Genomic DNA, 16,880 nt, shown 5'->3' on the forward strand with positions numbered 1-16,880 from the left:
AGGTGCTTACCCCCCCCCCCCACATGCTGCCCCCATGTGAGGTGGAGCCGCGCCGGCACCCAGCAGCTTCAGTGTGGGGTGCAGCCTTCCCAGCAAGGCCTTAAGTGCAGCACCAGGTGCCTGCCTGTGTGCCAATTTTATCTTTTCAAAAAACTCTTAGCTTTCATTTATTTCTGCTCCAATGTGTATGATTCCTTTCCCTGTGCCAGCTTTGGGTTCAGTTTAGCTTGTTCTTTTTCTGGTTCCTTGAAGTGTAATGTCAGGTCGTTGAGATCTTTTTTAAACGTAGGCATCTCTTTCTATAAACCTCGCAGTACCGCCTTCCACTGTATCCCATAAGCGTGGTATGCTGTGCTTTCATTGTTGTTTTGAGATATTTTCTGATTTTTAAAAATTTTTTTTTACTCAATGGTTGTTCAAATTTTTGCTGTTTGATTTCCACCTATTTATGCATTTTCCAATGTTCCTGATTTCTGGTTTGATTTCACTGTGTTTCAAGAAGCTGTGACATGGCATGTTTTCCATCTTGAATTTTTAAAACTTGTGTAGTGACCCAGCACGTCCTGTACCCTAGAGAGTGGTCCATGTGCGAGCTTGTGCTGTTGGACTGAATGTTCTGGGTGTGACCGTTAGCTCATCTGGCCCACCGTGGGGTTCAGGTCTGCTATTGCAGGTCGAGCTCCTGTCTGGAGAGAAGGCCATGTCCAGAAGTGTTGAAGCCTTCCTGTCACTGCACTGCCGTGTCTCCTCTTCGGATGCCGGCCTTACTGGCTTTGCCTATCTCGGGGCTTGAGCAGAGGTGCATATTGGTGGCTGACTGATTTCTTCCCCCACGGGCCCTGTGGGCCTAGCTCACCTCCCTCGGTGCTGCCGTTGTGAGCTCTGGAGGGAGGAGAGGAGCGAGGGCAAGGTGGAGCTCCTCCTCCTCTCTTCCACTTGTCCTTTATTCCTGTGCGGATCCTCTCACCTGGGGTCCACAGGTGGCTGTCGAGCTGCTGCTTCTGCGTGGACACGGGGGACAGAAACTCCTGCTCTGCCACCTTGCCAGTCCCAGGTTTGTGTAGACGTGGCATGGCTCCTGTGTGCCGGCATCCGGGGAAGAGCTGGCCAGCCCACACTTCGTCCCATCCGCAGCCGCAGAGGAGGGGACGCAGAGAAGGACAGGAGCCAGCGGGACAGCACTCGGCAGCCTTGGCCAGCATTTTCCAGGAACGGCGGCCTCATGGAACTCACCTTCACAGGGCGTTCGCAGTGGGCCTTTCCAAACACAGATCTGATTGGGCCACCCCCTGCTGAAGCCGTCAGTGGCACCCCGGCCCCCAGCCCCCAGCCCCCAGCCCCCAGCCCCCAGGAATAAAGGCAGCACTCTCCAGCCGGCGGCCCCACCTTCCCGCTGCTTTCTCCTCCCCCACCCCCTTGCTTGAGCACACCGGCTCCTCCCACCACTGGGCCCTGGCTCGGGTGTTCTCCCCCCCCCCCCCCCCCCCCCCCCCCCCCCCGTGGATCCTGCTGCAGGGAGCCCTGGGCGTGTTGTGCTTGGCTGCTCGCTCAGTTCCCAGCCTTCCCTGGGGCAGGGTGGCTGCATCTGTAACTGCTGGGCAGAGGGGGTGTGGTTCACCCACCACACTGGGGGCTGAGGGCCAATTCAGTTTACCAAAGGAAGGTTGTGTGTTTCACTGCTCGGGGCCTTGGCGACACCTGGGTGTAGCCAGGCAGCCCTCCTGGACGGGCCAGGGCCAGGGCCTGGGCAGGGGCTCCTGCCGCCTGCCTCACTCCCCGCACCCTCATCCTACCACTCACCTTTTCCCCTTTCTTCTTCCCCGCTTTGACTGGCAGTTCCTTCTCTCTGTTCACAGCGAGCTGCAGGTTCTTTAGTTCCTGTCTCATCAACTCATCAACCTGGTGAATACAGAACACGCCGTGTAAGCCCCTCTGCGCGCCTCGTGGTGTATTTTTTTTCCCCAAAAAATGTAAAAGTGGCTTAGGTTCTGGGGCAAGTCCCTCATAGGGGGCTGAGAAGACACACGCGCCGCGGAGTGGGACGCGTCGCCGCTGGACCCTGAACATGGCTGCACCTGCACTCGGATCTCCGACTCCAGCTCCTTCCGCTTCTCCTCTTTGAGCAGTTCTGGGTCGTAGTCCTGAGGGAAGTTGCAAGACTCGTCTCTGTTCATCCACATGTCTGTACTCCACAAGGGATAAGGAAAAGAAATGAAGACACTTCAACACGCCGGCTAAAGGAAGCAGCCATGGCCATACAGAGCCAAGACTAACTTCTCCACGTGCGCAGAATAAAAGTGTGAATCAAACGAGAGAAAAGGGTAGGTCTCCCATCCAGATGAGAAGGGCTTGCTACCGGGATCCAGGCAGAGCCAAAGCAGGGGACAAACAGTAGCTGTGCAGTGGCAGCCTGTTACTGCCGGGATCCTGTAATTACAGGTCAGTATTTCTACCATACGTTTTCCCGACACTTGAATTATTCAAACGGCTCACTACAACAGGAGCGGTTGTGTTACCCAATGCAATCCCTAGTAAATTTAGCCTTGCTCCAGACAACGTGAAACACCAAGTACCCATGATTTTCTCCTAATTCAATAGCTTTATTTGTGAATTGCTTTTTGGATGTTTCTGAAGTCCCACCCATCTGAAATTTTCCTTTTCCTTATGCTGGTATTTAGGAAGACCTAGAGAACTGTGACCCTAGAGAAAGTGAGGATAATTCTGCATGAGATAAATTGAAATGGAGGTCATTGCTCAGAAAGGAATTCTCAGAGGTGTGGGGTCACTGGGCCCTGGAGGCGGGGCCTGGGGGCCATCTCCCTGGAGAGGACCTGCCAGTTTGTGAAACAAGACCTCTTCCTGAGCCTGGGCTCAGAACATGGGGGAACTCGCTGGAACCTACTGTCCAGCAGCTGCCAGCTGGTCTGGCTGCTTCCCCGGGAACTTAGGGCTGCAGTGCCCTTCAACTGGGGACAGCGACGGGGAGGGCCGCGGGAGCACTAGGACACATATCTGGGGGACAGGGGCTACAACTGGGAGGAAGAGGGGGTCGCAGAGGGCTCTCCACCTTGGCCTCCCCCCAGAGCTCGGGTCCCGAGGCTGAGCCTCCACTGACCCTGACGCAGCTCCTGAAAGTGGAAGGGTGGCCCCACAACTCCACGTTAGACACAACATCTGGTTGCTCCAGAGAACCCGAGTTCTCGGATACGGGGTGCAGAGATGAGAAGGCCCCTGGAGACTGGTGTTGGCACACAAGGGGAGGTCAGCATCCAGAGAAGTCACGGAGGACCAGGGATCGGCAGAGGCGAGGGATGACCGAGAACGGATAAGGACTCCAGGCAGGGCCAGCTTCCCTGGAGAGATGGAGACGCATGGCGAGGAGCCGCACATGGCAGAACTGCTGAGGGGGCAGGAAGGGCACCCGAGGGCTGGGGCCCCGACGCCCGCCTGGGCGCACAGCCGGCAGGTCCATGCTTGGCGTTGGGTGGAACCCTTGGCCGTCCTCTCACCAGCCGTGACCTTAGGTGACCATAGCCCTGCTGAGCCTGTTTCTTCTTCTGAGGCATGGCAACCCTTACTCCCTCCTAGCACTGGGGCGAGGCTGGAATGCACCTCGTGAAGTCCCCAGGTTAGTTCTCAACTGTCACAAAGGCCTTCTGGTGCTCTGAGACCGTGCCCTGCAGGACAGCTGCCCCCGAGAAGCATCTGTGCCCAAGAGCAGACACCTGTCAGACAGAGGAGGAGGTGGGCTCCGAGGGCAGAGCCTGTGCTGTCTGTAGTGGCCTGAGCCAGGGCCCTGCAGGATGGATAGCTGTCAGAGGAGGGGACCTGGAGACACAGCTCCTTTCCAAAGAGTGCAGGACTGCAAGCATAACACCCTGCACAGGTGAGGGAGGCCACCCGCTTCCTGGACAGATGCTGGGCCAGCTGGCTCGGCAGGTGGCAGCCGGAGCGGAGGCTGCCTGGGCCCAGTGGGCTGAAGGGCAGGGCCATGAGAGCCGCGGCTCACCCTGGCCTCTGTCACCAGGCGTGCAGGGCAGGTGTGTGGGGGATGCAGGGCTGCAGGGGCAGGGTTTGGAGACAGTGAGGTGGAAAGGATCTGAATTTCCTCCAGAATGGTTAAATGTGGATAAGCAATGAGATAGAAATAAATCACAATTTTTCACTGACCAGACAGGGCGACCACAGGGGAGATGGCCTGGGAGTGGAGGCAGGAGAGGGTGTGGGTCTTGCCCATTGGAGTGCACAGGAGGGCCCTCACCATCCAGTACTGAGGTAGGAGCAAAAGGGAGCGGGACCCATAGAGGTGGGCAGGCAGGAGACAGCTGGAGACCCCGGGCTGACCTCTCTTTTTAAGTAATCTTTCCTGGGAGGGGGTGACAGCCAGAAAGGGCACAGATGCACTGTCCAGCTCATGGCACTGATGCAAGGACAATTCTATCTCATTAATACTGGGAAGTTTATTCTTTGTCCTGAATCCCCACAGAGAGTAGACCTTGTGGTTAGCTTGGGTGTGGGTACCAAGGTCTCAGCTAGTTTATGGCCTCCTCGTTTGAAGGTGGTTGCTCTTTTTTCAGTACTTTTTCTGAAATGTAAATCAGCTTACACTGTGGGAAACTTTAAAATGTAGGAATAACAAGTGCTTTGTTTTTTGGGTTTAAAATTGTAAGCTCTCAGTTTTCATCATGATTAAAACCTTAAGCCAATTGGATAGAGAAGGAACATTCTTCCATACCATCAAGGCGATTTCTGACAAACCCCTAGCCAGCATCTTACTGAACTGGGAAAAGTTGGAAACATTTCCACCAAGATCTGGAACCAGACAAGGATGCCTACTCTCACCATTGCTATTCAATATAGTCCTGAAAGTTTTAGCCAGAGCCATTAGGCAGGAAAAAGAAATAAAAGGGATACAAATTGGAAAGGAGGAAGTCAAATTATCCATCTTCAGATGACATGATTCCACATATATGGGAACCAAAAGATTGCACTAAGAGACTATTGGAACTATGAAAGAGTTTGGTAAAGTGGCAGGATATAAAATTAACACACAAAAATCCATAGGCTTATACACACAGACAATGTCATGGCTGAGAAAGAACTTCTAAGATCAATCCAATTCATAATAGCTACAGAAAAAATTAACTATATTGGAATATATTTAACCAAGGAAGCGAAAGAGCTCTAAAACGAAAATCATAAAACATTAAAGAAAGAAACAGAAGAAACAAAAAACAGAAACATCTTCCATGTTCATGGATTGGAAGAATTAATATCATCAAAATGTCTATACTACCAGAAGCAGTTTACAGATTCAATGCAATCCCAATCAAAATACAAGGACATTCTTCTCATATCTAGAAAAATGATGCTGAAATTCATATGGAAACACAAGAGACCCTGAATAGCTAAAGCAATCTTACAGAACAAAAACAAAGTTGGAGGCATCACAATACCAGATTTCAGGACGTACTACAGGGAAGTTATAATCAAAACAGCATGGTACTGTCACAAAAAGAGAGATGTAGACCACTAGAACAGAAACTCCAGAAATACATCCATGCATCTACAATCAAGTAATCTTTGACAAATGAGCTAAAATCAAGCCCTGGAGAAAGGGCAGCCTCTTCGACAAAGGGTGCTGGGGAAATTGGATCTCTGCATGTAGAAGTAGGAAACAAGACCCCTACCTTACACCTTAGACAAAAACTTACTCAAAATGGATCAAGGATCTAATCTATGACTTGATTCCATTAAATTACTAGAGGAGAGCATTGGGAAAACTCTGCAAGACACTGGCATAGCCCAAAACTTCTCAGAAAAGACCCCAGGAGCACAGGCAATCAAAGCCAAAATTGACAAACGGGATTACATTAAGCTCAGAAGCTTCTGCACTGTAAAGCAAACATTCAGCAAAGACGAAGCAACTGACAAAATGGGAGAAAGTGTCTGCAAACTATACAACTGATAAAGGATTGACATCTATAACCTATAAAGAACTCAGGAAACTCAACAATAACAAAACAAACAATCTAGTTAAGAAATGGGCAAAAGGACTTGAACAGGCATTTTTCAAAAGGGGAAATTCAAATGGCCAATAGACACACATACACAAAAATGCTCAGGATCACTAGCCATCAAGAAAATGTAAATTAAAACCCACAACAAAGTTTCACCTCACCCTGGTTAGAAAGGCTCTCATGCAGAAATCAATAAACAATAAATGCTGGTGAGGATGTGGGGAAAAAGATTCCCCAAATGTACTGTTGGCAGAAATGTAACTGGTGCAGCCACTGTGGAAGACAGTATGGAGCTACCTCCCAAGTCTGAAAATAAATGTATCATATATGACCTAGCAATACCACTCCTGGGAATTTGCCCAAGGGAAGTGAAATCAGCATATAAGAGAGTTCTCTCTACCCCTATGTTCACTGCAACAGAATTCACAATAGCCAAGGTGTGGGATTAACCCAGATGTCCATCAGCTGATGACTGGATAAAGAGATTATGGTATAGACACACTATGGAATACTACTCAGCTGTAAAAAATAATGAAATCTCCTTTGCAACAAAATGGATGCAACTGGAAACCATGATACTTAATGACATAAGTCAGTCCCAAAAAGACAAAGATCATATGTTCTCCCTGATCTGTGGTAACCAAGAGAGTACCAAAATGTAATGTGTAGGAGTGAAATTAATGTTTTGAGATTCGAAGGATTATTTACAGCCTTTGTCTCTAATGTTGAGGAAGTTTTTTCTTACTGTTTGTTGAATTCTTTACTTGGTATGGGGTTAATTTTATGAGTATCAAGTAAACTGAAAACAGATTATTGTGAAAATTGAGAGAGGGGATAAGAGAGGAGGGAGGAGGTAGGGTAAGAATGTGGATGGGAGGGAGGGGAGGGTGGGAAGTATCACTATGTACCTACATCTGTGTGTATCAAATTCGGGGAATTTGTATACGTTAAAATTTAAAAAACAGTAAAAAAGAAATTGTAAGCTCTCCCTCTTGACAACAGTAGGAAAGGTTTCAGTGTGTCCTGTGCGCTCAGGTCAAACAGGTTTCCCGTGGCAGGATCACAATGCGAAACCTGCCCGTGTGTCTAGGTCTCTAAAGCAAGATAGCTTTGCAGGACGCAGCTTTTTTTTTTTTTTTCCCCCAATAGACAGGTTCGGGAAGATGGCAGGATAACACAGACAGTAATAAAAGGGACACGGAACACAGCACAGGAGGGGATGGCGGCGCGGGGGTTGGTGGCAGGCCAGCTGGTGTCGGCCACCGGCATTCTCCTCCTGGGGGCGCCACACAGCAGCCGCTGCCCACTCCCCCCGGATTACTTGGCCGGCCGGGCTGTCCACCAGCACTCTGCTTTTCTCACGACACTGCTGCACAGGGCACTGCCCAATCCCTGCCAGAATCTCATGGACATTCAGAAACGCAGGGAGCTACTCAGGGTCCTCAGAGGCGACCAGTGCCCCACTTCCTCCTCCAGCACGGAATGGGCTTTTAGCTGAGAACGCGCAAAGGGGGCCAGGGCAGCTTCACACATGGGGGGAGGGTTTGATCTCAGAGGTTAAAATGCTAATGTTTTACTTGAAAAGGGAAACTTTGGTGTCTAAGAAAATAATTCTAAGACACAACATTTAATGGAAGTCACCAAAGACCTGGCAGAGAGCACACCCAAAGCCACAGCACCCAGCTCAACCAGGAGAAGACGCTACAGGCTTCCTTCCCAGGAAGGGCACTGCTTTGCTCTGAGCCCCAGTGCACCCAGCTGTCACACGGACGGTGTGCAGTCCATGGACACAGCTGTCACACAGTGTGCAGTCCATGGACACAGCTGTCACACGGACGGTGTGCAGTCCATGGACACAGCTGTCACACAGTGTGCAGTCCATGGACACAGCTGTCACACAGTGTGCAGTCCATGGACACAGCTGTCACACGGACGGTGTGCAGTCCATGGACACAGCTGTCACACGGACGGTGTGCAGTCCATGGACACAGCTGTCACACGGACGGTGTGCAGTCCATGGACACAGCTGTCACACAGTGTGCAGTCCATGGACACAGCTGTCACACAGTGTGCAGTCCATGGACACAGCTGTACACGGACGGTGTGCAGTCCATGGACACAGCTGTCACACGGACGGTGTGCAGTCCATGGACACAGCTGTCACACGGACGGTGTGCAGTCCATGGACACAGCTGTCACACAGTGTGCAGTCCATGGACACAGCTGTCACACGGACGGTGTGCAGTCCATGGACACAGCTGTCACACGGATGGTGTGCAGTCCATGGACACAGCTGTCACACAGTGTGCAGTCCATGGACACAGCTGTCACACGGATGGTGTGCAGTCCATGGACACAGCTGTCACACGGACGGTGTGCAGTCCATGGACACAGCTGTCACACAGTGTGCAGTCCATGGACACAGCTGTCACACGGACGGTGTGCAGTCCATGGACACAGCTGTACACGGACGGTGTGCAGTCCATGGACACAGCTGTCACACGGATGGTGTGCAGTCCATGGACACAGCTGTCACACGGATGGTGTGCAGTCCATGGACACAGCTGTCACACAGTGTGCAGTCCATGGACACAGCTGTCACACGGACGGTGTGCAGTCCATGGACACAGCTGTACACGGACGGTGTGCAGTCCATGGACACAGCTGTCACACGGATGGTGTGCAGTCCATGGACACAGCTGTCACATGGACGGTGTGCAGTCCATGGACACAGCTGTACACGGATAGTATGTAGTCCATGGACACAGCTGTCACACGGATGGTGTGCAGTACTGTGGACACAGCTGTGACTGGGATGGTGTGTAGTCCATGGACACAGCTGTCACACAGTGTGCAGTCCATGGACACAGCTGTACACGGACGGTGTGCAGTCCATGGACACAGCTGTACACAGACGGTGTGCAGTCCATGGACACAGCTGTCACACGGACGGTGTGCAGTCCATGGACACAGCTGTCACACGGATGGTGTGCAGTCCAGTGGACACAGCTGTCACATGTACAGTGGCAAAGTTCAGCAGAGCACCGCTGTCACACGGATGGTGCACAGGGTCTGAAGAGCTTTCCCCCATGGGTTACCAGGCTGTGAGCCCTGGCTTCCCATGGCAATGTTTGACTTTCCCCTAGATAAGTTTTGCTTTTAATAGGAAGTAATACATGCACATTATTTTAAAGAAGGAATATTAAAAGGATAATAGAAAAAGCCTCACCCTGTCTGCCTTCCAGTTACTCTGCCCAATGGCTTTTATCCCTAGGCTCACCCATGCTAGTAACGCCCCCCAGTGGGCATGTTCATGCAGGAATCTTCTAGGCTAGCATAGCCCCGGCCCTGGAGACACTCAGTGTGCAGTGTGCGGGTGAACGCATAGTGAGGGTGGCTGCTCCGTGCCCCGTGTGGTGAGGAGTTGGCCACCTTTCCAACCTGGGTGACGTCAGTCTTCTCAGAACCTGCTGACACGGAGATCACGGGTCTCTCTCCCTGTTACGAGGATTCCATGAGACTGGCAGGGGAAGACAGGGCCCCACATGTTGGAATGTTAGTTCCCCGCTGTGGCCTCCTCCCTCCCCAGTGACAGCAGGTGCAGAGCCCCCCATGTCATGGCTTGCTTTGGGCCTCAGCACGGGGTGAGTTGTGGCACCTTCCCACTGCGGGGTGGAGAACTGCGGGTGCCCAGGCCTTTTCATCCCCTATAAGCAGCACATCAGACCCCAGACTCCACGTACTGGGGCGAGAACCTTGAGTCTAAGAACCAGGCAAAGTCCAGGACCCTACCCGTGCCGTCCTGCCGTCCAGATAAGAGCGGAGTGGGGAGGAGGCACGTGAAGGCTGCCATTTGGAATGACCCCTCGCCACTTCCTGACTGGCGCGTTCAGGAATTCCACCAAGAGCACTGCTGGCCAGGGTCGCGCTCAGGTCACTGTGTCAGGATTCGTCCTGAGAGCAGGAGAAGCGAATGGGGTAACAGCCCTGGTGTAAGGGGACGTCTGAAAGACCAGTTCAGACCCTTGTGGAGTACAGCTATGCTAGTTACACTGAATTATGTGTCAGAACGCAGACACACGTCTACAGGACTAAGAAACGTCACTGTACAGCTGGTCTTTACTGTCTTCATTTAAACGACCTAGGAAGCAGCTTCCTTCCCCGGCTCTACGCGGCAGGATGACCAGCTGAAGTCGCGGGCTCCAAAGAGCAAAAACAGAACAGGAGGGAAGCTTTGACGACTCCAGTGTGCCGTGATGCCACCAAACGGAGGACAGAACGTCGTGGCCGTGAGCTGCGGCCGGCAGCCTCTGGTGACCACGCCCGGAGCTGGACAGAGGGACCCGCTGGTTACCAGAGTCACCATCGTATCCTCCCAGACTGACCTCTGTAGGAGTTATTTTCTTCCTCCAAGGTATGAAGGAAAACACTGGGGGACATTTTCCACTCCTCCTCTTCCTCCTGTTCAAAACAGAGTAATGTGTTTGTTAATACAGGCCCAGTCTAGGTGTCGAGGCCAGACAGCCACGGATGGGGGCGCTGCACCTGCCGTGACTGCGACATAGGTCAGGAAGGCGTGACCTTGTCCTCCTGGCCGGTGCCCTGCCGGCCCATCTGAGCAGGGCATGCTGCACCCACCAGCCAGGGCGGGGACGGCCCAGGCCCGCTGGGGCGGCCCCCGCGGCCCCCGGCTCTCCCTTCTGAGTGGCCGCCCCACCTGGTAACGCTCTGCCTGCTGGGTTCCCTGCCTGGCTCCTGCCTGGTGCCCTTGCCCTCATTCTCATCTCTGGGTGTTGGCTCTGTTCCCCGTCCTCTGCCACGTCACCCTCCAGGACTTGGCTTCTACAGGCACCAGGTGGCTCCCTCTTCTGGCTCACCTGTCCCCTCCCTGGGCCTGGAAGCCACCCTGAGCCGAGCCAGGCACTGGAGTCCCTGCTTCCTTCCTGGAGCTGGGTCTTGGGGCCCTTGTCCCCCTGCAGGGACAGCCCTGCTGTGTCTTCTCTGGCTCGCGGCCCATTCGGCGGCTCTGACATGGGAGACAGCAGCAACAGCCACCACCTGGCCAGACGCACCTCTGCTCTGAGCCCCGGCAAGACAACTCCTCTGGCCCAGAGCCTCCAGGTCCACCTGCTCCTGATCCCAGGATCCAGGCCTTGCCAATCCCTGTCTGACCTCTCTGTGTGTCAGATCTACACTGCGCCAGGTTTCCAGTGACCGACTTCATGGCTGTTACCACCCCAGGCAAAAGGAGCGCTGCTGGCCTGTGCTGTGCCCACCTGAGGTTTCCAGAGTGCTCTCAGGACCTTCCATGAGCTAGGACAGGAGTTGAAAAACCCGAGGGACCCTTACTCCAGTGTTTGGTGTGCTTTATGGCGAGTGTGGCTAAGAGCTAATTGCAGATCTCTTGCTTCTGTACACATCAGCTCTGCTTGCTAACACTTGGGGGTAAGAATGTTGCCAAACTAGAAACAAGGAACTGGGCCTGAGACAAGAAACAGGGCCCGATCTCAGGCAGGTTTCACAGACGCCCTTCCCAGATGTTCCACCAAGATTAACAGGCAGAACATTCCGCGGGTATTCCGAGAAAATAGCCCCCTTACCCCCGCCCGGGGCAGCCACTCCCCATCTAAAAGGACCCAATGAGTACCCATGGTAACCTTTAAACTAGCCAGTCAAGCCAAACCTCGCGAAATATGTCAATCCTGTGTTTTTTGCCTTTAAAAGATGCTTGTAACTGCTGCTCGGGGCTTCTCTTTGCCTCTGGTGACAGGGAGCCCGTTTGCGCAAACGCCTAATAAAAATCCTCTTGCTTTTACATCTACCGGTCTGGAGCTTGGGTCTTTGGGCGACCACCTGAGCGCATTGGATTCCCAAACTTGGGGTCCTTCAGAGTGGACAGTCTTCCAGCCACAGCCCAGCTCCTCTCCCCGCGCTGCTCCTAGAGCTGCAGCTCTGGGCGCCTGACCTGCCATTCCTTTCCCGGACTCATGCCCTGGTGACAGAGTCGTGTCTGTGCCTCAGGTCCCCACGATTTCTCCCCCCTGCCCCGTGGCTGAGCAAGCCACAAGCCCACTTTTGCCTCTGCAGCTTTCCTAGGGCCTCTCCCTCCCTCCGGCCCAGTCCCGCTGCTCTGCCCGAGGACATGAGGCCGAGGGACGGGACCCTGGGAGGACTTTGCAGCTCCCGGAGAGCAGGGCACTGCCGCAGGAGCCTGGTGCGAAGGTCCTGGCCCACGGAGACAAGGCTCCGGCTGGAACGGGGCTCAGGGAGCCCCGGGGGAGGCACAGGTGCCCCGTCTTCATTGGTGGAAACACCACTTGTGCCCTCCTCTGTGAAGCCATTCTGGGTTCTCCCAGGTCACAGACCCGGCCCCTGCTCCGAGGCTGTTAGGAAAATGGTGCAGTTTTATCTATGGCACGATCTACACCCTGATTTACACCCTAGGTCCCAGTTCCTGCCGACATTGCTAGAAGCCAGGTGGCCACATGGCCCAACCACCGGTGTCAGCCCCACCCCCATCCTCATGGGATTCGCTGCTCCTGCTTCCCTGCCCGCCCTCCGGCAAAGTTTTAAGAGGACCTGTTCCTGAACACAGGGCTCTCTCTAGCCTCCTCCTCTGGTCTCCTCTCTCGCTTCTCCTCTGCTCGCTCGCTCTTCTCTTGTCTCTCCTCTCCTGCCCTCTCTCTGTGCTGTAGCCTCCTCTCCTCTTTCCTCTTTCTCTCTCACTCTCCTTTTCCCTCTTCGCCACTTCCCTCCGGCCTGCTGGGTTTCCCCAGTAAACCTCTCCCTTACTCCGGTGTTTGGTGTGTTTTGTGACGGCCTAACATTGGTGCGTTGGCCGGGAAAACCTTACACTGGGGATCCAGCGTCCCCCAGTGACTTTGCTCTCCCTTTGGGGGATCTCTGAGCTGCTCTGGGGTCCTGGATTTCTGCCATTCGCAAAACACACCCCCAGAACTCCTCCACGCCACCAAACACTCCGCAATCGCCATCCACACACCGGCCTGCCAAATTCTGAGGTAAGACGCGGACGGGAAATTCCCACGGCGACTCTACTGCGAGTTGTGGCCCACTGTCTGCTTGTCCGAGGCTGTTCGAAGTCGTAGCACTAGACACTAACCACAGCTCCTACTTAAGGCTTCTAGCCTCTACGGACACTGTGTCCGGGCAACAGTGGGTGTGAGTGACGACTCACCCTCTGTTCCCCTTCTACAGGCTAAGCCCTGGGCTCCAGCGGGCGCCTGGGTGACGACCCCGCCTTCTGCTCCCATATTCTCTCGTTAGTCAGATAGCCGGGGTGCAAGGACTTGCAGTCCACGGATCTGACTCCACAGGTCGCACAGGAACTTTTCTCTAACCGCGTTCCATCCGATTCCTCAAGTAACATGGTCCCTCTCAGATCGGCTCCAGCCCTCAAACACGATGCCTCATCTTTCTCTGTAATCGAGCTTGGCTTGTGTACGACCCAACAGTCAATCAAAACTGGCCCCTCCATGGCGGCGTGTTTGGCCCTGAGGGATCGGCCCAACGAAGGAGTGGTTTGACCCTGATAGCATTCAAGATCTTTTTTTTTTTTTTTTTAATTTTTGACAGGCAGAGTGGACAGTGAGAGAGAGACAGAGAGAAAGGTCTTCCTTTGCCATTGGTTCACCCTCCAATGGCCGCCGTGGTAGCGCGCCACGGCCGGCGCACTGCGCTGATCCGATGGCGGGAGCCAGGTGCTTATCCTGGTCTCCCATGGGGTGCAGGGCCCAAGGACTTGGGCCATCCTCCACTGCACTCCCTGGCCACAGCAGAGAGCTGACCTGGAAGAGGGGCAACTGGGACAGGATCGGTGCCCCGACCGGGACTAGAACCCGGTGTGCCGGCGCCGCAAGGCGGAGGATTAGCCTAGTGAGCCGCGGTGCCGGCCAGCATTCAAGATCTTTATCACTTCTGTGAGCGCTCGGGAAAGTGGAAGGAGATCCCACACGCTCCAGGTTTTCCATCTTCGATCTAAACCTTCTATCTGTACCTTCTGCCCTCTGGCCCAGGTCCTGTTGGCCTCCAAAGTTTCCACGAGGGGTCAAGGGCCTGAGCTGAAACCTCTGCCTTCCATGTTTGCAGCCCCAACTTTTCACTCTCTCAGCTCACTATTCCTCCCCCTCCCACCCAAGAATTCGGACTTTATCTCAGAACCAGGCTGGTCCAAAGTCTACTCTCTGTGTCTTATCAGTTTGGGAATGACTGTCTCCAAGCTTTCTCTCTCCAGCCCCTGTCCTCCAACTGGTCTTTCGCCTCTCCACTCTTGTTCCAGCTCTACCGTAAGAATAGCAAGGGAGTGGTAATCCCTTCCTTTTGAGCTCCCAGCTTATTGAGAAACAAACTAGGTATCCACCCTTCTGATGGCTCTTTTGTTTTATCATGAGCAAGCCAGACAGGAAAATCAGGTCTTCTGACCTCCACCCTAGTGAACTTCTTGTCCTTGGTGCACTGACCTCTGGCTGGTGTCAGCCCCACCCCCATCCTCATGGGATTCGCTGCTCCTGCTTCCCTCCCCACCCTCCGGCAAGGTTATAAGAGGACCTGTTCCTGAATACGGGGCTCTCTCTAGCCTCCTCCTCTGGTCTCCTCTCTCGCTTCTCCTCTGCTCGCTCGCTCTCTCTTTTCTCGTCTCTCTCCTCTCCTCGCTCTCTCTTGCCCACTCTCTCTCTGCTCTAGCCTCCTCTTCTCTCTCTTTCTCTCTCACTCTCCTTTTCCCTCTTCACCCCTTCCCTCCGGTCTGCTGGGTTCCCCCAATAAGCCCTCTCCCTTACTCCAGTGTTTGGTGTGTTTTGTGATGGCCTAACTTTGGTGCGTTGGCTGGGAAAACCTTACACTGGTGATCCAGCGTCCCCCAGTGACTTTGCTCTCCTCCCAGCCCCTGCTTCTCACACTCATCGTTGGCCATCTGTGTGCACGTGACAGCTCGCGGGGCCGGAAGACCCCTCTCGCAGGGCTCTGGCTGCAGTTTCTACTCCGCCCAGTGCTGCACAGTGCCCTGCACGGGTTAGGCGTGGACGGCATGTGAGGGGGAATGACATTTACAGAGAGGTCCCAAGAGGGCAGAAGAGGAAGGCACCTGCTGCTCCAGCCTAGGGGAAGACAGTTTTAAAAAACATGGAGAGCGCAATCTCAGGGAAGAGTCAGGGAGGAAACGGCAGAGGGAACTCCACGCAGATTAGAGGGACACTGTGGACCTGTGTGGAGGGCGTGGATGCGTACTACTCAGGACCCCGGCAGACAGGGGCTCAGCCCCCGCTCTGGAGTGAGGTGAGACCAGGCTGCAGCAGTCCAATCTGCAGGAAGAGCCTGGCTTAAGTCCGGCTTGGAGCCCTGGGGGGACACTGCACCTGCCAACCTAGAGGGGCAAAGGGGGGGCACGTTTCTCTCTCCCCACCACCTGGCACCGGTGTCCCGTAACTAGCCGAGAGCAGGCGGGCGCCATTTTGGACATACATAACAGCTGCACCAGCTGGTGTCTGCGCACCCAGCAACCAGCTGAGAGGAGACGCCCGAGTCTGGCTGGGAGAACCGACAGGGGGCTGCGTGCTCGTGTCTGTGGGAGGCCTGTGTGCTGGGACTGTGAGAACACTGTGGCTGCACGGCAGGGTGCAGGGTGTGGCTGGGACATTGGGCAGTCACTGTGGGCGGCTCCACACGCTCCGGGCTCCCTGATTCCCTGGTGAGGGTCATTGCTGTGGGATCTGTGCTCCCACTGAGGACGGCATCGGTCTTTTGTGTGGTTCTTGTGGCAGGTGGATGAATACTGCACCCACTGGGGCTGGCACCCAGGCACTGGTCTCCTTGGAGGAGGGGAGTGAGTGTGAGACGAAGCCAACAGAGCTGAACAAACCTCTCTGATGAAAAAAGGAAAAAAAAAAAAGATTTACCATGCCCAGTTTGAGAGTCACTTTGGACTTTCCCCTCACCCTGGACACTGAACAGAGTTCCATGGCCACACCCAGCACACGCCTCAGGGTAGTCGCTGAAAGGGAAGACACTGTCCTAAGGCACAGAGGCACAGTCCAAAGATAAAAGCCATCACAGGGGAAAAAAAATAAACCAACAAGTATCTCCACAAATGCCTGAAAGCAAACGCAGCAATTCAAGAAATAAGGATAAGGAAGACAACGTGACACCCTCACAGGAACAGAACACTTCAGTACTAGAATGTGAAAATAAAGAGACTAAAGAAATGCCAGAAACAGAATTCAAAAAGTTGATCGCAGGATTACTCAGAAGCAAATCCACAAACTAAAGAAATCCATATCTGACATGGGAGAAAATTTTTCCCAAGAAATTGAGATTTTAAAGAGAAATCAAAACAAAATATTGGAAATGAAGAATTCAATAGAACAAATAAAAATGTGGTAGAAAACCTTAACAACAGAATTGGTGAGGCAGAAGAAAGTATCTGACTTAGAAGACAAATCTCCGGAAATTTTACAGTCAGAAACTAAAACAGTGTTGGAGATCTATGGGATACCATCAAATAACCCAACATATGGGTCTGAGTTCCTGAAGGTGTAGAAAGCCAGAACGGACTAGAAGGCCTTTTTAGTGAAATAATTAGAGAAAACTTCCCTAATTAGGAGAAAGAAAGGGACACCCGAGTACAGGAAGCACACAGTACTCCTGACAGACCAGAAAAGATCTTCACCACAACACAGTGTAGTCAAACTCTCCACAGTAAAACATAAACAGATTCTAAAATATACAGGAGAGAAATGCCAGATTACTCTCAGAGGATCTCCAATCAGACTCACAGCAGACTTCTCATCAGAAACCCACAGGCTGGGGCCAGTGCTGTGGCACAGTGGGTTAACACCCTGGCCTGAA

General features: G+C 53.3%; 1 protein-coding gene across 1 annotated transcript in view; it reads right to left on the bottom strand.

The window, feature by feature from the left end:
• Positions 1 to 16,880, bottom strand: part of IQCA1 (IQ motif containing with AAA domain 1) — a 156,388-nt gene that overhangs the window by 64,603 nt on the left and 74,905 nt on the right. The window contains exons 9-11 of the mRNA XM_062202570.1: positions 10,406 to 10,481; positions 2,076 to 2,182; positions 1,801 to 1,899 (exon numbers count right to left, since the gene is read on the bottom strand). Coding sequence (XP_062058554.1) covers positions 1,801 to 1,899; positions 2,076 to 2,182; positions 10,406 to 10,481 — 282 coding nt within the window. The remainder of the gene's footprint in view (positions 1 to 1,800; positions 1,900 to 2,075; positions 2,183 to 10,405; positions 10,482 to 16,880) is intronic.

This window comes from Lepus europaeus, chromosome 1 (genome assembly GCF_033115175.1).
Source record: "Lepus europaeus isolate LE1 chromosome 1, mLepTim1.pri, whole genome shotgun sequence".
Lineage (NCBI taxonomy): Eukaryota > Metazoa > Chordata > Mammalia > Lagomorpha > Leporidae > Lepus > Lepus europaeus.